Below are 22,411 nucleotides of genomic sequence, written 5' to 3'. Positions count from 1 at the left end.
ATAAATAACACCCAGAAAATATCAAATGAATCTTGGACTTCAACTTTGTTTTTGACAAGTTCTTCTGATAAGCATTCAAACTCCCTTCTTTATTCCTCTCTTCATGAGCCGCATTTCTCAGTATTCTGACCTCTACTTTAATGTTCTCAGCTGCAAAGATGTATTAGTTAGTTATGATTTTCCCACCCTACCTGTTCCATGCTTCCCACAGCAAAGGGTCCGAGATCTGGAACTCACTTCTGTTGTGCTGATGTATTTGATAGACCTACATATACATTCAGAACCACGTATCAGAGATTCCAACTTAACAGCAATGATATATATAAAGGAAGATCTTTTAATGGTTCCTGAACGTCTTGAATCTGAACTTTGAAATAAGGTTAGAATATAAGACGACTAACCTCCACGTGTAAAACTGTTTGGAAGATGCACATCCAAATGTGCTGGGACCACCTGCTTTACAACACTGGTTGCTCGAGAGTATCGCTTGTCAATGGCTGCATCTATAAAACAAAAACCAAATGGATTTTAACTTGCCCATAAATAAGGATTGATAAAGGAAAAAAACAGAATTTAATTACTCATATTACTCAGGTTATACTTTTCAGTAGCTAAGACCCATAGTCCAGGAAAGTCCTAAGTTTCATTCTCAGTCCATGCAGAAAAGGTGAGACAAGAGAAGGCCTTTGATTCCTCACCTGATACTTATTATTAAATATCTTTTGGGTAAAACATGAATGGATGCTTGGCCCCACGGAACTGTATCTCAGCAAGGAATCAATGCTTTCAGAAAAGGAATAGAAGTAAGAAAAGTGGCAGACAGAACACACAAGGAAAAACCAAGTTCTTAAAATTTATCTTTATCCTTAATGAACTATTTCCTGCTTAAAATGTCAGGACTAGAAAGAAGTAGATTTTCAAGATTAAAAATGCTCAGGTAAAGTTTATGACATCAAAGTATTAATATGGACCAAAGCAAGAAATACATGGTTTCGTCAGGAAGTAGTGTGGGCTGAGTACCTGTTTGATTAGCTCAATATATTTTCTCTTGCAAATTTCATAGTCAGATGCCTCAAAGTGCACCCTTTACAACTGAATTGATTATCAGTAGCTTCTACTATACACATTATCATCGTATTACCTCTCTCCACTTTATTAAATTGTGCATAAACAATTCTGTGTTTACTTAAATATTTAAAAATGGATATAAAACAGTACATTTGTTATAAAGGAAGGTTTCATAACTAGTACCAATTAATAGTGTGACTACTATCAGTGTTACAATATGAGAAGTAGAATTAATGCAACTGAAACCATTTTATCATAATTATTGCATATGCGCATTAGCACACCTTTTGGAAACTGGGCTTTTAAACATCCCCACCTATAAGAAAATATTTTGACAGGGAATAAGAATGGCAAGATTCCCAGTTTATCAGGAGAAATGTTTCGTTTGTGCTGCATGATATCCAAAAACGTGTCATCATGTAATGCCCACTTACAGCAACCCATGTATCCTGATCTCAGCTGCACTAGGATTATGTGAATGGTGGAAGAAAACTACAGTGCTATTCAATGCATCTCCAACTACTAAGTTGTGGTACCGAGCAGCATTACAAAAGTCTTGGAGAAGGCAACCTTCCAACATTCTTTGTAAAAAAAAAAATAAAAATGATTATTTTACAAAGTGAGATACCATAAGCAATGAAAATCACATGCTGAAGTTAAATGTCTCCCCTTAGTCCCTAGCATCAACAGTCACAACCATCTTTTATAAAACTGCACCTGGAGAAAGTAGGACATTGGGATGGCCAGTAAGCGTGCTGCTGCCATTCATTCTGGAGAAGCTAGGTACTGCATTCAGCAAAGCTTGTAGGTACTTCTCTTGTTCAAGGCTACTTGATGATTCTGAGGACACAGGAGCTAACAAAGAAAATAAAAACAAAACTTTGTTATACGTAAAATACCAACCAAAATTAATTATCAATGGTTAAACAATAGTGGTATTTAGAGTGTAGGGTAGTGATAATGGTGGTATTCAATTATTCTAATACAAATTGGAATATGGACAGTGTTATGAAAAGTAGGGGTACAGTACCCTTAAGAGAGTTTAAAGCTAACAAGGACTTATAGAAGCACAGAGAGTCCGAAACAAGGTAACAATGTAACATTTGGTGAAAATAGCTAAGAGGGGTGTTGCCAGGATACAAAATCAAATTCAAATTTGGCCAATTAGTTTAAATTATGCCCCAAGATATCAAACTCCAATCAAGTTTGAATTTAGTATTTTGGTAATGTTAAAACCAATGAAACTCTCCGATGTTTTGGGGTATAAATATCAGACACCTTGAACAGAAACCCAGAACGGCAAAGAGCAACCACAAAAACAGAACAACACAGACTGCCTGCAGAACTGCTCTCTTAATGGTACCTTTATCTATCAAAGACCAGTGAAGCAGAATCCTGAAGAAGCAGAAAAGAAGAGAGAGGAAAATCGACAGAGACACATGGCTAAGCTTCCTGGTTTTGAAATGTGCTTTTTTTTTTGTAAATCGTAATCGGGATTTTTATCGGACCAGTATTGTAGAGGGGAAGGTAAAAAATAGGTTTAAAGAAACGAGTGTATATAGTTGTTAGTAGTTATTATTCTCTGTTAGACTTAAAACAAAAGTTGTTAATTTTTACTTTACACAGTGACCTTTGGGATAGTTCTTTGCCCCTCAAATGTTAACAGATTACACCTGGGGTGAATATTTTCTATGTTGCTGGTCTAAATTAGCAGAAGGGTTTACCCTGTGTTGTAACAACAGTATAAAAAGGCAAAGAACAGGAATTCCTGAAGTGTGTCCAAGAGTTCTCTTGATCAGCATGTTTCCAGTCCAAGGAGAAATAGGCTATGCTGCACTTACTACTGGAGAATGAAGTGGGAAAAGTCGTATATTGCGTTTAGGTAGTTGCATTTACATGAGCAGGTTCAGAATAGTTTTGGGAAAGGGCAAGGAGAGATCAAATGTAAAATTGATTCGCAGTCATGTCAGCGAATTAAGAAATAATCTAAGGCAGGTGGATTAAGATCATATAATTGGGAAGAAAAACAGTAACTGCCCCTTTAGACACCTCCAAAGAGGAAATTATTTATGCTCAGAATATAGATTTCCACAAAGGGAAAAGCAGGGCATGAAAAGCTAGAGATGCCTTGATAACTGAAGATTGAAATGAGATTTATATATGACTTAAAACACAGTAGAGAACCAAACTGCATTCAGATAGCATACAGATATAAAAGAAGTGAATAAAAGTCAAACAGAAATATCAGAATGCATAGAAGACAATGCCAAAAGGTCTCCCACAAACACAAATAGTAAAATGGTAGTTAAAGTAAGGATGGAATCGATTAATGGTCAAAAAGATCACCATAAGGAGATATTGAGCATGGCTGAGGTTCTAAATGAGTACTTTGAATCTAAAGAGAATGCTGTCAATTTCACAGCAAAACATAAAGGAGAAGTGATCTTGGACAAAATTAAAGTAAAGAAGTTGCACTTAAAAAATTGGCCGTGCTCAAAAGTAAAAAATTGCCTCGACCACATTGGATGCATTTGATTTTCTGAGGGATGCAAAGTTTTAAACTGTACATGCTTTGCCCATGATCCTTCAATTCTCCTCAGCTGTGAAGGTGTTGTTAGAGGACAGCAAATGTTACAATCCTATTTCAAAGAGAGTCTAGTGAATACGTAATGAAAATGCTGTTGATTTTAGGCAAAAAAGAAAATCACTGTAATGGACAATATAAGTGGAATCAAAGGGAAAATGTAAATTAATGAGTCAAATGATATCAATTATCAAGGCTAAATTTAGGATCATGTATATTTATAGGTAATACTAAATATTTTGATTGATACAGTTGTAAAACATTCAACCATAGAGCTGTGCACATCACCAGTCAATTCATTCAATACTATAAACACTATTACTTTAATCCATTGTTTGCTTGTGTATTTTGTCATTAATCAACCTGTTATACAAAATGTGCACATACATTATGGCAGAAAGAATATATTGCCCTGGAGTACAAGCATATCTGCCCATGTTGGCTGACTGAAGTCATAATGTGAGCAATTGTGCTTAATCATACTTGACCACTTCAACTGAGATAGATAGCAAAGAAATTGATTGGGAACAAGAGACCACTCTCATGTCTTTATATTTTAAAAAAATGTAACAGTAAGGACATTAAAATGTTACAAGTTTTATTTTTCTGAAGAATTAGAAGACTAAGTTTTAATAACTTTTTTTAAAAACAACACTTCAATAATGTTCCTTAAAGAATAAAATACATAACGCATATATAGAGCACAAATCTCACCAGCTGAGTGTGGATTTTGGGATTTAAAGAGACCCACAACTCCTTTTCCATGGAATCCGCCAGAGCGCAGCAGGACAGCCTTTGTTTTTGAGTGTTTCCAACAAACAACTGGAAGCCTGTTGTGTCGATAACAACGTGCAACTTTCTGTAAGCTGCTGTCCAATACAGACTGAGGTACTACCACAAGTCCAGGGTAACTACATTAAAGAAAGGAGAAGTTGTGTTATGTTATGAATAAGCTATGTTATAAATTCTTAAATAGTCAAAAAAGACTCAATATTTACCATAATTTCACTAAGGAACAAATCATATTTTTGGAGCTTGTTTTACGTGATAATTTGCTCACTGTTATTCTGTTTTTGTATGGTTTTCCCATGTGTGTTTAATATCTTCAGGATATGACACATTATGTTGAATGTAAATGATTCAAAAGAAGAAATAGTTATTCAAATGCATTTTTGTAGAGAAGATAAAGTACTAATGAATAAGAAACATTCATTCTACTTCGACTACTCTTACTCAATGTCTACAGTCCAGCATTTGTTGCAGTAGAGTTTTGGTGCAATGAGGCATTATGTTTGTGAACTTCTAGGAAGTCTCAGATACCCCGAACACTGGAATTTTACAACATACATTTTTTTTCTTTTTGAAAGAAAGAGATTCCCTGCCTGAAATCCAATCCAACTGACTATCTTCACTACCTGTGAGAAGTAAGGGCTGTGCCTCAGAAAAGGCCACATGAGATGGCAAAATTTGTGGCTGCTGGAGTGTAGAGATTTTCTCAGGAATTGGGTCATCGGGATCATGGGGTATAGGTGGACGTCAGGATTGGGGAAGATTCTACAGGTGTGGAAATCAACTTGCAGGTTGAGTCGGTAGTTCGGAAGGAAAACACAAAACTTTCATTCATCTTAACAGGACTTGAATATAAAAGCAAGGATATATACTTCTGACACTTTATAAGGCTCCAGTCAGACCACATTTAGAGTATTGTGAGCAATTTTGGGTCCCATACCTCACCAAAGATGTCACGGCCCTGGGGTGGATCCAAAGGAGGTTCATAAGAATGATCCCCGGAATGAAAGACTTAATATATGAGGAATGTTTGAGGACTCTGGGACTATACTTGGAGTTTAGAAGGATGAGAGGGGATCTGTTTTTTAAACTTCAGAATACTGAACGACCTGGACAGAATGGATATTGGGAAGATGTTTTCATTGGCAGGAGAGACGAGGACCCGAGGGCACAGCTTTAGAGTAAAGGGCAGAATCTTTAGAACGGAGATAAGGAGAAACTTCTTCAGCGAGAGAGTAGTGAATCTGTGGAATTCATTGCCAGAGAAGGTTGTGGAGGCCAGGTCATTAAGTATATTTAAAACAGTGATAGATAAGTTATTGATCGCCAAGGGGATCAAAGGTTACAGGGAGAAAGTGGGAAAATGGGTTTGAAAATCCTATCATCCATGACTGTATAGTAGAGCAGATGCAATGGGCCAAATGGCCTAATTTCCGCTCCTATGTCTATGGTCTTATGGTTTTGAGAAGGGAGTGGTAAATGAGAATGGCATACATGTTTACTTGTTAAACCTGGAGGACGTACCGCTGCTCCTCTTGCATACTAGTAGTTCTTAGTTACCAGATGACTCCACACTTTCTCAACTACCAGTTATCCTCTAAAAATTAACACATCACGTTTTCTTTTACACAAGTTCAATGATCAACATGTCAGTGCTCCATTCCTTATTTTGGCTTCCATTAAAATTTGAAATAGGCAAATTCATTGTAGGTTCAAATTCTAATTCAGATTTCCAATAAATTAATTTTGAACCTGATCAAATTAATCAATTCTCAGAAATAATCATGAGACATAGCAAGTTTAACTGTCCAGAAAAACAGAATGGATCTCATATTAGAAGTAAATAAATGTTAGAAGTGAAATGTGAAGAGTGTACTGGCATTTCATACAAAGCATTTCTAGCAAAATCCCAAAAATATCTGTTCAATAAACCCGTTAGATGGCAGAATATCTACTAGGGATCACAAACTTCTCTAATTCAAATAGAAATAGGAATTTGTCACCCATACCATCGACCAATGCATGAGAGGTTTTCATTGCACTGATAGTACTTCTGTGCCCAATCCTATTATCCTATAGTGAATGGAAAGAGGAATTCGAGAAGACCGGGGAAACAGCAACAGGTTGGAAGCAGAATGGAAGGAGTCAGGTCATGGGCTGTCAGGAGCTCTTGGCAGTAATGAAGAGTAGAGGTAATCACTTCTGTTCTTCCCGTTTCCATAATAAAACTGTTCCAGTCAGACGGGTCAAAGTTGCCAAGAGATCCTAAATCATGCTTATGGGAACTATGATGCAGTAATAGAGGGCTGAAGCCCTTTGAGACAAAGGTTTATAATATATTACTATTTTGGAAGTTGGTTATAAAGTAGTGGTAAATTGGCTTTTGATTTCCAATTTTGTGCAGGTGATTTTTTTTGAGTGTCAGAAATTCTCTTCTTTAACAATGGCTTAAAATAGCATTTCCAACAAATTATGTGACTTAAATTAAGTGATTAGACAAACTGTCTCATGAGATTATTGATGTTTTTACTATTCTGAGCTTTTACAACTCAGGAACAGACAGATCGAGAGAGGCTATAAGCAGCATCTGTTCAGTGAGGATAGATCAATACCTGAAGGGCAATTTAGTATTGGCAGTCTTTAGATTATTAGAGTTGGAAAGGAGTCAAGAGCTATTTTAGCAATTCAAGTCAACAGGCAGGGCTGGAAAAATGCCCCAAGTATTTTTCTGTTGTGAGTGAACTTGCTCGTGTCTGTGTGGCTCTCCTAGAGACAATAATAAAGAAAATCACATCTGGTGAATGTGCACAATGTTACTGACAAGAAATGACTGCGACCTTATCAGTTGAGTATGAGATCATACAATGAAGATAGAGGTCATACTTTACTGGGGTTGAGTGTCTGTAAAGGATGTTGCAGGGAAATTGCTGAATCATCTTTTTGCTGTTTATGGTAAGATCTTTCCAAATTGTCCACAATATATCGACTTTTCCCCACTCTTGAATAATATCCTTGTTTTATTGTTAAAAGTAAATACGTTCAGTGACTGACCACCCCAACAGAATTAGAAAAAAAATCCATAATAAGTTTAACTTTCCATAAATACAGTTCTTCATTGCTTTTATATTTTAACAAAGAACATAGGGCAGTATCATTGCTCTGGTTTTCAACGTGTTGTTCAATGTTCTATCTGATACAGTGTACAATCAGAGACTGAATAAAATTAACCTAAATAAAACATTGGTAATGAGTTGGAGATGCCGGTGTTGGACTGGGGTGTACAAAGTTAAAAATCACACAACACCAGGTTATAGTCCAATAGGTTTAGTCGGAAGCACACTAGCTTTCGGAGCGACGCTCCTTCATCAGGTGATAGCGATATTAGGTGATATCACCTGATGAAGGAGCGTCGCTCCGAAAGCTAGTGTACTTCCAATAAACCTATTGGACTATAACCTGGTGTTGTGTGATTTTTTAATTGGTAATGAGGAAATCAATGAAACTAAAGAGTTACAAATCCCCATTGCTGACTGTTTCCATCAGAGGGTCTTAAAAGAAGTAGGGCAGCACATCACAGATGACCTAACCATAATCATTCAGGGTTCCCTAGATACAGGAATCATCCTCTGGGTTGGAAAACTGCATGTTGCTCTGCATTTTGAGGAGGCCAAAAGAGGAAACCAGTGAATTACACACCAGTTAACCAAATATCTGTGGCAGGGAAATTGTTGGAGTCTATAAGCAAGGATTGAAATTCTCAAAAAGTTTCAGTTAATTGGGCAGATCCAGTCTGAATTAATGATAGGTAGCTCATGTCTGATAAACCTCTTGAACTGTTTGAAGGGTTGATTAATGTAATGGACGGGGAATGTCGATGGACATTGTTTATGTAGACTTCCAGAAGATATTTCATGAAGTTCCAGATAAGACATTTAATTCTGTGGGCTTCCACCTTAGTTAAGGGCAAACTATTGACATGGCTGGGAAATTGGTTAATGGCACGTGACAGAATGCAAGGGTAATTTGTAGGTTCTCCATTGGCTGGAGGCTGAGGTTTGAATCTCTCTTCCACAAATGGCAGCTGAAACTAGATCAGGTGCTAATTTTAAATCTGAGATAGATTTTTGATCAAAGGTGTAAAGGGATATGGATCAAAGATAGATATATGGAGTTAAGCCACAGATCACTATTGTTGAAAAATTAGATTAGATTAGATTACTTACAGTGTGGAAACAGGCCCTTCGGCCCAACAAGTCCACACCGCCCTGCCGAAGCGCAACCCACCCATACCCCTACATTTACCCCCTACCTAACACTACGGCAATTTAGCATGGCCAATTCACCTGACCTGCACATCTTTGGACTGTGGGAGGAAACCGGAGCACCCGGAGGAAACCCACGCAGACACGGGGAGAATGTGCAAACTCCACACAGTCAGTCGCCTGAGGCGGGAATTGAACCCGGGTCTCTGGCGCTGTGAGGCAGCAGTGCTAACCACTTCTTCAGGAATTATGCCCGAAACGTCGATTCTCCTGCTCCTCGGATGCTGCCTGGCCTGCTGTGTTTTTCCAACACCACATTTTTCAACTCTGGTCTCCAGCATCTGCAGTCCAACTTTCTCCAAAGATCACTATGTAAAACAACTTAAAACCAGAATTAGGATATGGAAAGTATGAATTAAAAATGAGCAAAGTGACCAGAAAAATAGAAATATGAGACAAACAGTATGTGAGCACAAAAAAAATCAAAAAGATGTTTTGAACAAATAATTTTTTTCAAATACTTAAGATTTCTTGGTCTACTGGATTCACAAAATAAGCCTTTATCTTTTAGCACCCATTTCTTATATGCACAGAGCTTTTGAAATAACTTGGAAGTGTTATGATTGATAGCATGGCAAGTCATTTACAGACAACACATCCGTTCATGAAAATGTAACTTGAAGTGTACATTGTGATTTCCTTGTGAAGATTAAGTCCATCTTCACAATGAGATCGGATATCCATCAACACATCATGTGGCATTATCACTGTTACATAGGCAAGATTAAAAACAGATCTAGCAGTTGAAAACTGGTTATTTATGAGGCACTGTGTCCATCACCAGTAGATTTGCAAACTATAATCTGAAACCTCAAGGCCTGGCTAATGATTTACTCCTTCATCAAGCTTGGTGGTCAACCTTTGATAACTGAAGTGTGCAACAGCCTGCTGAGGACAGCATACAATACACTTAATAGGGATTATTAACCCAGTAACATAAGACTGCAGCAACATACAATGCACTCAGCTAAGCAATCATGCATATAATGGATCAGCTCAATCTTCTGCAGAGCTCTCACACGCAGGTAACATGAGGAGGTAGTTCCCTGAACTTCCATATTCTCAAAGATTTCATTGATTACCATCTTCAACTAGAAGTGTTACATGGGCCACCTCAAAAATAGGTGCTAGCTTTATTTAATCCAGTTCAGTGCACATCCACTCCCTTCACCACTGACACTCAGTAGCGGTAGTATGTATTATCTACAAGACGCACTTCAGAAGTTCATTAAAGATCCTTAGAGTGCACGTTCCAAAACTACAACCACTTCCATCCAGAAGGACAGAGTAAGCCGATATATGGGAATACTGTAATCTGCAAGTTTCCTTCCAAACCACTCACCATCCTGACTTGGAAATAAATCATTGCTCCTTCACTGTTTCTCAGTCAAAATCCTGGAATTCCCTCCAAAAGGGCTTTGTTGGTCAACCTAAAACACTTGGACTGCAGTGGTTCAATAAGGCAGTTCACCAAGCCTTCTCAAGGGCATTTGGCGACAGACAAGAAATGGTCAGCCAGTGACACCCATATCCTACAACTGAATAAAACAGGAAAAATCTACATAACCAATTAACGTCTCTACTATAATGAAGCCCAATGCTCCAGAATCAAAAAGGTCAAAATATTCCATTACACTCGCACACAAGAAACTCTGATGAAGACTAATCACATTTTTTTTCCACAAAGAGCAAGATAAATACAATTCAACCAATCACCATTCTATGAGCCTATTTGCAATCAGCAAGTAAAAATTAGTTTTCAACTATGCTGTCAAATGGTACTTACTCACCAACAAACGGTATTGCACATTTGCACACTGCCAAGAATTTTTTGGGGCACTAGTCTCAAACTATTTTTGAAAAACTCATTCATTAAGTAGTTGGAGTTTCCTCTAACATAAGGTCAGAAGTGAAATTATTTGTTGATGACTGCAAAGTGTTCAGTTCCGTTCAGAATTCCTTAGATGCTAACACTGGGATTTGGGCTGATAATTGGGAAGTTTTGGCCCATTTCTGAAATTTGACTGCATTGTCGATTCAATTGTCTTCTGATGATTATGATGTTTAACCATTAAAAATGGTTTTTATCAGTTTTCTAATACTGGGTCATTGCTGTGCACAAATTGCGGCCTTTTCCTACCGTACACCAACAATCATACTTTAAAAAGTAATCGAGGTCAAGAAAGTCACAACATATATTGTATATTTTGTTATATAGATTATATGTACACACAAACATATAATATATTTATTAATTTCCTCTCAATACTAGCAATGATTCATTGGTGTTGTCTTTTTCCAGATCCATTCCTATTGTGATTGCCAAGCATTTCAACCGGACAACTAGATATGCACCAATGCCCTATACTACTGGAATTCTACTGCTCAGCTTCTTGTTGGTCTCTATTGTCTGAACTCCTCTCTTAACTAGTCTTCAACTGCTTCAACTTTAGAGATCTCAACAGCATAATTTACAGGTAGGAGACAGTGGGAGATAAAAGTTACTAACAATTTATTTCAACTTTGCACTAACTAAAAACATATTGACCTGATATTTTCCATCAACTGTGAAACAAGTGTACAGAATGTTGATTTCAAGTTAAACCTCACTGAAAAATTAAGTAATGTCTTTTAGCAGGAATACTGCCTTTAACGCACTGAAGTGAGGCTGCAGTATTCTATATTGGGAAATTCCCATTGCTTGGTCCAAACAAACTTCAATACAGGTCTAACATAACTTTTCAATTCAATCACTCTAGAATAAAATCTCTTCATTTTATGACCTTGCTAAACCATGGCGAATATTCCATGACTCATGTATTTTTGCTCCAAGATTCTACCTAGCCTTTCACCTTCTGAGTAATAAGTGATGTATTCTTGCTACTTTGTCTTATATTTACATATTACCTTACATTTGCATGTTGAACTTCAACTGCTAATTATTTAACTCTGCAAGTATACTAAAATTGTTGTCAGTCCTCATTAGTATTGAAAATCCCCCATAACTTGGCATCATTTGCTAATTGGGGAGAAAGTGAGGACTGCAGATGCTGGAGATCAGAGCTGAAAATGTGTTTCTGGAAAAGCGCAGCAGGTCAGGCAGCATCCAAGGAGCAGGAGAATCGACGTTTCGGGTATGAGCCCTTCTTCAACGTCTAATTCCTAAGTCTTTATTTCCCTGTAGCCATGCTCCAACAATTTCCATGGTTGGCTTCTCACACCACTACTGCCTTCAATTCCTTTTTTCTTATATAGACACTGTCATATTAACTCTCTTTTAATAGGATTAGCTTGATGATATGTTTAATATCTATTTGGACTCTACGTATAACTCCATTACTTATTCCCTTCTGATAATGCTCTGATATTTATCTTGCTCTTTTCTGTTTAGATTGAGACTGCTTACATATGTAGTAGATTCCCAGTTATTAAACATTGAAAATAGAAACATTCAGCTATTCGAACCTGATCTGACATTCCTTCTGATCATCGTTGAGCATCCAACTCAGTTTCGTATTCCTGCGATCTCCTCATATCTTTTGGTCCCTTTAGCCCAAACAACTACATTAACTCCTTCTTGAAAACAAAGAGTGTTTTGGCCTCAACTGCTTTCTGTGGCAAAGAAATCCAAAGACTCACTACTCCATTTGTGAAGAAATTTCTCCTCATCTCAGTCCTAAATAGCCTATCCTGTATCCTTAAATTGTGATCTTTTTCTGGACTCACCAGTCATCAGGGACACTCTTCCTGTCTAGTCCTGTTAGATTTTACAGGACTCAAAGTTATACCTTATGTAAAAACAAACATTATCTTCTGAACTTCAGTTTCTCTTCATACAGCAGTTCTGCCATTCCAGACATCAGTCCAGTAAATCATTATTGTATTCCCTCAAAAGTAAGAGGTAATAGAAGAGGAGGAACTTAGAACAATTGTTATCACAAGGGAAGAGTACCGAGTAAACAATTGTAATTTAAGGCAGACAAGTCCCTAGGGCATGATGGCCTACATCACAGGGTCTTAAGGAAGTGGTAGCAGAGATATTGGATCCATTAGCTACAGTATTCCAAAATTCCCTGAATGCTGAAAAAGTTTCAGTGCATTGAAAAATGTTAATATAATAACCCTTTTTCAAAAAAATGCCTGAAACGACTGACCAACTAGTTAACTTCATTAGGAAATTGTTAGATTCCATTATAAGGATGTAATAACAGGACAATTGGAAAGTCAAAATACAATTATCCAGAATCAGCATAGTTTTATAAAGTGTAAATAATGTCGCACTAATTTGCTAGAGTTCTTTGAAGATGTAACAAGCAATATGGATCAGGAGGAACCTGTAGATGTAGCACATCTGGACTTCTAGAAGTCATTTGATAAGGCACTACCCCTAAGGTTAATACACAAGGTAAAATCACATGGGATTAGGCTAATCTATTAGCTTGGATAGAGGATTGGCTAACTGACAGAAAGCAGACAGTTGGGATAAATGTAGCTTTTACTGGTCGGCAAGACCCCATTGGATTTGGTTCTCGAGCCCCAACTACTTACAATCTATATCAATGACTTGAATGCGGGGATTGGGAATACGACAGCCAGATTTGCAGGTACTGAAATAGGTGGGAAAGTAAGTTGCAATGAAGATATAAGAAATTGACAAATGGATATGGTTATGTTTCACGAATCCACCAAAATTTGGCAGATAAAGTTTAACATGTATAAGTACGAGATTGTCCATATCGGTTGTAGGAATAAAAAGGTAAACTATTTAAATGGATAAAAACTTGACTGCTTTGGTACAGAAGGAACCTGGGTGTTCTTGTGCATGATTCACAAAATGCTAGTCTTCAGGTACAGCAGATAATGAGGAAGGCAGTTGGAATTTTGGCATTTATTACTAAAGGAATATAACAGTGTAAGGAAGTGTTGCTGCAACTATACAAGGCATTACTCAGACCGCATCTGGAGTACTGCATATAATTCTGGCCCCATTATTTGAGGATGGATGTAGTTGTTTTGGAGGCAGTTCAAAGGAGGTTCACTAAGTTGATTCCAGAGATGAGGTGTTGGTCTGATGAAGAGAGAATGTGCAGATTAGACCTTTCCTTTCTGGAAGAATGAGAGACGATTTAAATGAGGAATGCAAGATGCTAAAGGGATGAACAAAGTTGATATAGAAAGGACGCTTCCTCATATGGGGTAACCAGAACGACGGGTCACAGCTCTGGGATAAGGACCATTAACGAGTCGTTAAACTGGGGAATTCACTACCCTAGACTGGTGGATGTTGGGATATTGAATAAGTTTAAAGGAGGAGATTAACGGATTTTTAATTAGTAATGGCTTGAAAGGTTATAGAAAGCAGGCAGGAAAGTGGAATTGAGGTAGTTAAGATCAGCCATGATCATATCAAATGGTTTTGATCAGGCTTGAAGAAACTGAATTGCCAATTCCTGCTCTGAGTTCTTATGTTCTTGTAAGGAGACCAAACCTGCACACAACATTCAAGTGTGGTCTCACTAGAGTTCTGTAAGTTTCCAATAAGATATTCCTACTCCTGTAATATAATCTTCTTAATGTGAAGGTCAATATACCATTTGGCTTCTTCACTTCCTGCTGCAACTATTCGCTTACTTTCAGTGACCAGTGCACAGGGACTTGTTGCCTCGCTCCCTTTCCCAATCTATTGCCAACCACAGAATACGCTGTCTTCCTGTTTTGCTACCAAAGTGGATAATCTTATACTTATCTACATTACTCTTCATCTACCATGCATTTGCCCACTCAGTGTCCAGATCACACTGAAGTATCACTGTATCTTACTCACAGTTCACCCCAACTAACTTTGTCATTTGCAAACTTTAAGGTATATTTAGTCCCATCATCTGGCAACATCAGCACAGTAGTTTGGACTACTAAGCCCATCCACTCCAGGCCAGCTGCATCTTTCTTTTTCTCTCTTTTCTTATCTTTTTCTTTTCTTCATTTTCTGATATCATGGGGAAGCTGCAGCGGTGCTTAGTGAGTTGTTGGCGGTGGCAGTGCTGTGAGGACTGCTGGTTGCGGTAGGCCTGAAGTGTGGATTTGGTGGGTTGAGGTCTGTGACAGTTGTGGTGGTGCCCAGTGTGGGCTCTCATGGCAGCAGGTTGCTGTGGCAGAGGCGGTCCCTGGAATAGGGACTCCTGGCTGTGGAAGGCCTGAAGCATGAGGAGTTCGAGGCCTGAGATACCTTGCAGACACCTTGCAGAAGTCTTGGAGCTGTGTTTGAAGATCCCTTGTATAGAAGATGAACTCTATTTATGTAATTTCTTTTTATTCTTCTTGTAACAAAATGGCACTGGACTGTGGCGACAAGACTCTTTTCACTGTTTCTTTCTAGATGTGATGATAAATAACTTAATTTAATTTTAAATGTTTAAAATATAGTGTGAACAGCTGGGATCTGAACAGTGATCCCTGTGGTATCCCACTAGTCTCTGGTTGCTACTCGAAAAAAAAACACCTTTTATTTCTACCATTTCCTGTCTGCCAACCAATTCTCTATCCATGCCAAATCTCATTACTTTAATTTTATATGTGAATCTCTTATTTGGGACCTTTTCGAAAGCCTTCAGAATGATCAAGTAAACCACATTTACTGGCTCCCCCATATCAACTCTACTAGCTACATCCTTAAAGATTTCCAGTAGATTTGTCAAATATGATTTCTCTTTGGTAAAACCATGCTGACTCTGTCTAATCTTGTCACTATTTTCCAAATGGTCTGCTATAAAATCTTTTATAATGGACTCTAGCATTCTCTCTACCACCAATCCCAAGCTAACTGGTGTACAATTTCCTGTTTTCTATCTACTTTTTTAAATAAAAGGGTTACATTAGCTACTTTCCAAACCAGAGGGACGGTTCCAGAATCTATAATATCTTGTAAGGTGACCATCAATGCATCCATTATTTTGTTAAGTACATTGGGATATAGATTATTGGGACCTGGGGATTTATCAGCCTTTAAGCTCATCAATTTCCGAGAGATCAGTTCCCCACTAACACTGTTTTCCTTCAGTTCCTCTGTCTCATTATGCACTGTGCTCCCCAACATCTTTGTGGTGTTATTTTTGTCCTCACTTGTGAAGAAAGAACCAAAATATGTACTTAACTGAACTACAATCTCATTGTGTCCAATTTTAACTTCTCCGTTTCAAATGAGAGAGACCTACATTTGTTTTTATTAATCTTTCTCCTCTTCATATATCTAGAGAATTAAGGTAGAACCAATTTTATTTGTGCAACTTCTTCCTGTCTCAGAACTGATAGCTTATCCCATGAAAATGACCCTTTTTTGTATGTCAGCCCTTTAGCTATGTGTTCATTCACCACATAGTTAATAAGGAGCACTGTGTGGGAGAGCAGCACTTTGGAACCACAGCAATGTGAGACGAAGGTTGAGTGAATTACTGACAAACGGAAATTTGATTGAAAATGTAGTTTCAGTGCAAAGAGGTGGCAGAGATTCTTTAAGTCAAGTTGGCTGTAATAGTTCACCAGAGCGAGAGGTGAATGGGAGAAGATAAAAGGTATGGACTGAGAGGCTAACCTCAGGACAGGCATACTGCGTCAGCATATTAGAAGGAGCCAATAGCACCAGCATCAAGGCCATAATCATTCAATGCCAACTACAATATACTGGCCACTTGCTTTGGGTATTTGAGTTTTGACTGCCAAAGCAAACCTTCTCCGCCCACCTCAGGGAAGGCTCTAGAATAACAGGACGACAACAGAAGTATTTCAAAGATTCCTTGAAGGTTTATCTCAAGAAAAGCAGCATCGATGTCAATGCCTGAGAGACCCTTGCTTAGAGGAAACAGATTCGGACTAATGTCCTGAATGAAGGGACAATTCTTCAGTACCCGTGCAAGAGGAAGTCCTGGATAAAAACATCATATTTGATAGGAAGTAATACCACCAAGGCCAACCGTTTGCAATTCACCATTCCTCTAGTACCATTCCTATTTCTAAGGTGGATTGAAAAGTATGGATAGAACCTACACAATTTCCATCCTTACTTCTCTCCATATCATTGGATAAATCTCATCTGCTTATGGTGGTTCAGCATCTTTAAGTATAGCCTGCCTTTCTAATACTTCCTCTTTACTAACTTTTAGTCCACCCAGTATCTCAGTCACCTCTGCCTTCACAATGATTCGGGAAGCTTCTCTTTCCTTGGGAAAGACAGATGCAAAGTACGTACTCAGTATGTTAACCATGTTATGTAACCATGATGCGAAGTAATCCCACTTCTTTCTACTGCCTTTTTACTTTGTACGTTAGATGCCAGTCTCTTTTAATTTTCTGTCTTTGCTTCTCTATTTTCTACTCAATTTCCCCTGAACTGTGTATTCAGTTAGTTCTCATTTCTAGTATCAACTGATTGTTTATCATGTGCACCAGCTCTTTCATCATACATGGAATTCTGGGAGTAGTTTATCCTACTATTCCACTTCATGAGAATATACCTTCTCAGCACCTGAACCATCACTTTTTTAAATGTAACTGTTATTCAGTTACAGTTCTGTGTTAGTCTTTGATTCTAATTTATCTGAGTCAGATTTGTCTCTGTTGAAGTTGGCCCTCCCATTTTATTCTTTTCCACTGCTAACCTAACAGTTATGATAGTCGAGAGTGTGGTGCTGGAAAAGTACAGCAGGTCAGGCAGCATCCAAGAAGCAGGAGAATCGATGTTTCGGGCAAAAGCCCTTCATTGGGAACAGTTATTATACTCTGGCCACTGTCCTTCAAATATTCTGTTGATACTTGATTCATTTGACACATCTAGTTTCCCAGAATCAGATTCGGCAATGCCTCCTTCTTTCCTGGGTTGGAAACAATTTTTTTCAAAAGTTTCAGAAACTCTTTCCATTAAATTATTACTATTTAAAACTGTATAAAGCTCTCCATTACAACTATTCTAGAGCTTTTGTACGTTGGTGTAATTTTCTAACAAATTTGTTCCTTTCAATCTTTTACACTGGTTAGTGGTCGATGGAATACCCCAAGAGTATGATGTTATCTCTGGCTTCTTAACTCTAGTGAAATATATTGTGTGCGTACCCTTCTAGGAAACCCTCCAGCATTGTGACATTCTCCCTGACCAATACGGTTACATTTCTTCCTTTTTCTGTCTTTTCTAACCACTTTGTATCAAGGAATACATACTACTCAATCCTGACCTTTACTTGAGCCAGGTGTTTGCTATTGTTACAATATCATATTCCCACAATGTTGTGCGCAAGATGTGTGCCTGGGTAATCAATTCTGCCAAAGTGTCCCAAAGCTCGGGTGCTGGGCAAAACAAAAAAAAAGTCAGGCTCCCATTCTTGATCACTGTCTCATGACCACTGCTGCAAAGTGAGCACATGTATGCATAACATTTTAAAAACGATCTAACATGCATTTCTTGTACTCCATTAAAGACTTTGGTACAGAAATATCAACATAGTATTCAAGTGATTTCAATATGCAGTAGCTGATTACAAAATTAAAAAGAAGTTTTGCTTTATTGACAAATATTCTTTTTTGTCACTTGAAACTTATGAACTATACATGAAACTAGTTTGTTATTACCTACATTTCATTGGTGTCAACATTGCGATTCCATTTAATTGATTTTGAAGTATTTCACTGATACTGAGGACCTGCACATCAATTCACCAAAATGTTTTTGTGCCACCATCAAGCACTAACCTAGGCTGCAAAGAACACATAAAACATACTGACCTTCTGCATAGTAAATACATCCTATTGACAGCAGTTATCCTGAAGTGTTCTGCCTTGGAACGTGATGAGTTTGCACTGATAGTTCCCAGACCCAGCCGCTGGTAGTCTCGAAAGCACGCCCGCTCTACTAACTGCTCCATAGTTGACTTTTCTGAAGCTTTCAAAGTGCTACTTGTGGGAAGTTCACCATCATCTGAAGCTATAAAATGCAATAATGGACATTATTATTAACTACTGGCTAGTGAGAAAAGCAAAACACTGCATATACTGGAAGTAAAAATAAGAAATACTGAAAATACTCAGCAAATCTGGCAGAATCGGTGAAAACAGAAACCAAATTAACATTTAAGATAAATAACACAAAATTAAAAAGGAACTCTTTTGAATTGACATTTGTATTCGTCTCAAAACTCCTTTGTTACTTGAAGCTACATCAATTTCTCATGAAACTCGCTTTGCTATTGCCAACTGTGCATTAATTTGAAAATTGTGACCCCATTTAATGAGTTTGAAAGCATTTGCACAGGAAGATTCCAAGAGAATGAGAGGTGGTGTTGGTTGGTTGGGTCATGTAGCAGGGTGTTGGCAGAGGGAATGGCCTCTGTGGAATGTTACAAGGGAAGGGGAAGGAATAGATGTGTTTGGTCTTGACATTATATTAAGGTAGTGGAAATGGTGGAGGCTATGACACAGAGGTGAGGTAAGGGAAACCCGATTGTGGTTCTGGAAAGAAGGAGAATGCGTAAAATTTTGGTTGAAAGCCTTGTGACATTTAAGGAAAAGGAAAGGTGCTATGAAAGCTGTTATTGGTAATACTAATCTGATGGAGAATGGAGTAAGGGAGCAAGATTGAGGAAATGTAATCAATGCGGCTGGTCACTGTGTGTTTCAGCCATTTCTTTCTTCATTAAGGCAACTGTGTACACCATGACAGCATTTAACTTGTGTCTTAGCCTTTACTTTTTTTAAATGTTGTGCGCAAACATATAATACCTTCTTTAGTTAAAAACTGGGAGTTATTTGAAAGCAATTAATAACAGTTAGAATATTATTCAAAAATATCTAGAATTCAGAATGCAGATTTGTATTGTTTTCATTAAATCCAGAGTTAAAAATTAATTTAATATTATTTTCCAATACATGTTTCCTTTGTTCTTGGGGTAAACAAATATGTACAAGGCATGAAAGTGAAAATGGCATTCAAATATTAGTTGTAAAATGATTTAAGTTACAGTATTTTAACCAATGAATCACAAAATCTACAAATTACAATCATTTAAGCCATTCCCTTCTGACATCACAGAGAGGTGTCTCAACTGATGTTGAGGTGGGCAGGGAGGATGGTAGAGAGATATATTTAAATGAACAAACCTTAACATATAAGTTCACAATTTTACAGTTTTTAGTGTGAGCCATTTGAAAAAATATAAAATATGTTTTCAGATACTTTTTTCAAAGTTTCTTAGCACCAAAGTAACAATTTTGCATGGCTGTCATGCTGAAAATACATTTGAAATTTCTTCAGTGGGACTTTAAGGACAGAAATGACTGATTTTCTCTTTTTGTCTGTATTAGTTGAAACATCAATCCATTTATTTTAATAGAAAGAGCAATTTCACATGACCTGGGATTAAGAAATCAATATTTTCAAACCAGTGAGGTATGACAGTTGGAACAATTTCCATCTGTGCTAAAATACTGTATGCTTCTATTCTGTGAACAAAACAAAGGATTGCACAAATTTCCTGTCCAAAGTTATCTGCACAGCTTAGGCATACTTTGATTGTTGGTCTAGACCATGACTAGGCTTAATGCCAGAACAAGCAGAAAACATGAATTCAGAAATCAGGGTCAGCCAGAATGGAGGAGGAATCTCACAAAAGGTGTGTACAGACAGGAACTTTGTTTTTCCCAGAGTTCAACCACATCTGATTTAATAACCATAATTCCAGACATGTAAAGAGAAAACATTTATATCATATCGACCAACTTCTTCCCTGCTTTTACCAGACTCATGAATGAATCTCTCATATTAGAGTTGACCTTCCTCTGCACCTTCTGTCACTACAACACTCTATTCTGCATTCTTTCTATTACCCTAATGTACTAATGCAAGATATTTGTCTGATTAGCATGCAATACAACACTTGGCTTGAGTTTGAGTTATAACAAGAGGCTGGATAGACTGGGACTTTATTCACTGGAGCTGAAAATGTGTTGCTGGAAAAGCGCAGCAGGTCAGGCAGCATCCAAGGAGCAGGAGAATCGACATTTCGGGCATGAGCCTTCTTCAGGAAATGGAGATTTCCTGAAGAAGGGCTCATGCCCAAAACGTCGATTCTCCTGTTCCTTGGATGCTGCCTGACCTGCTGCGCTTTTCCAGCAACACATTTTCAGCTCTGATCTCCAGCATCTGCAGTCTTCACTTTCTCCTACTTTATTCACTGGAATACTGTATCACTATCTTTGTACATGTGACAATAATAGATCATATGTTCCAAAATATATTGACCTTGTTACATTATCAAGATTAGTGCAAATATTCCTCAAAGGATTTAGCCATACTAAGACATAGCCTGAGGTATTGCAATTGTGCTAATGATTGTTGTCATTTAGCCTGATTGATGAAGATGATCAGTTGGGGTAAATATTATTTGAAAGACATTTGTTAATGATTGTTCACTGACTCTATGATCCTATTAACCCACTGAGTCCAAGTCTATTTTTCTCCCAATGTTGCCCATTTGCGGTGCTGAAGTTGCTGGGGTGCTTCACATAACTTAATGGAAACACTGGGCTTTAATTTACTCCAGACACTCCAGGGGCTTTCAGGGTTATGTGATTTGGCACGACGTATACCTTAAATCACATTTTACAGCTACAACAAAGAGGAAATATATCCTGGCATAAACTGATCCAGTTTCAAATCAAATTGATTGAGATTTTTTTAGGAAGTAACCAAGAAGATTGATGAGGACCAGAACAGTACACATTGTTTACTTCAACTTTAGTAAAGCCTTGAACAAGGTTCTGTATGGTAGACTAATTAGTAAAGTTAGATCACATGAGATTCAGGGTGATCTTGTCAATTGGATACATAATTGGCTTAACAGCAGGAGATAGAGACTGGTGGTGGAGAGTTGCTTTTTGGACCGGAGGTCTGTTACCAGCAGTGTTCCACAGGGATAGGTGCTGGGTCCACTTTCGTTTGTCATTTATGTAAATTATTTAAATGAGAACATGGACAGCATAGTTAGTGAGTTTGCAGATGACACTAAAAGTGAAGGTAATCTAAGAGTACAAAGAGATCTTGATCAATTGGGCCGAGGAGTGACAGATGGAATTTAATTTGGATAAACGCAAGGTATTGCCATTTGGTCAAAGGAGGACGTGACTTGTATAATTAAAAGCGAGGCCTTGGATAGTGTTGTAGAACAGAAAGACTTAGGGGTTCAAGTTCATAATTCTTTGAAGTTTGTGTCACATTTGGGCATAGTGGTTAAGAAGGCATTTTGCACGCTTGTCTTCATTGCTCAGACATTTGAGTTTCGGAGTTGGGACATCATGTTGAGGTTGTACAGGATATTAAGGCCTCTTCTGGAGTATCATGTCCAGTTTTAGTCACCCTGTTATAGGACAGATATTATTAAGCTGGAGAGAGTTCAGAAAAGATTGACCAGGATGTTACTGGGAATGGAAGGCTTGAGTTATAAGTAGAGGGTGGATAGACTGGGACTTTATTCACTGGAGCGTAGAAGGTTGCGGGAAGGAGCTTATAAAGGTTTATGAAATCAAGAGGGGTATCAATAAGGTGAATGGTGATATCTTTTCCTTAGGTTGGGGGATTTCAAGACGAAGGGCATAATTTTACAGTGAGAGG

At 37.8% G+C, this 22,411-nt stretch overlaps 1 protein-coding gene across 1 annotated transcript in view; it reads right to left on the bottom strand.

Annotated features, from left to right (window-relative positions):
• sbf2 (SET binding factor 2) overlaps positions 1-22,411 on the bottom strand; it is a 568,047-nt gene that overhangs the window by 56,998 nt on the left and 488,638 nt on the right. Inside the window, 4 exon segments of the mRNA XM_072592265.1 lie at positions 402-503; positions 1,786-1,923; positions 4,367-4,563; positions 18,532-18,730. Of these exon segments, the coding sequence (XP_072448366.1) occupies positions 402-503; positions 1,786-1,923; positions 4,367-4,563; positions 18,532-18,730 (636 nt within the window).

Source organism: Chiloscyllium punctatum, chromosome 22, assembly GCF_047496795.1.
Source record: "Chiloscyllium punctatum isolate Juve2018m chromosome 22, sChiPun1.3, whole genome shotgun sequence".
NCBI classification, from domain to species: Eukaryota; Metazoa; Chordata; class Chondrichthyes; order Orectolobiformes; family Hemiscylliidae; genus Chiloscyllium; species Chiloscyllium punctatum.
The sequence above is the reverse complement of the archived record's forward strand: the minus strand, read 5'-3'. Positions and strand labels throughout refer to the sequence as shown.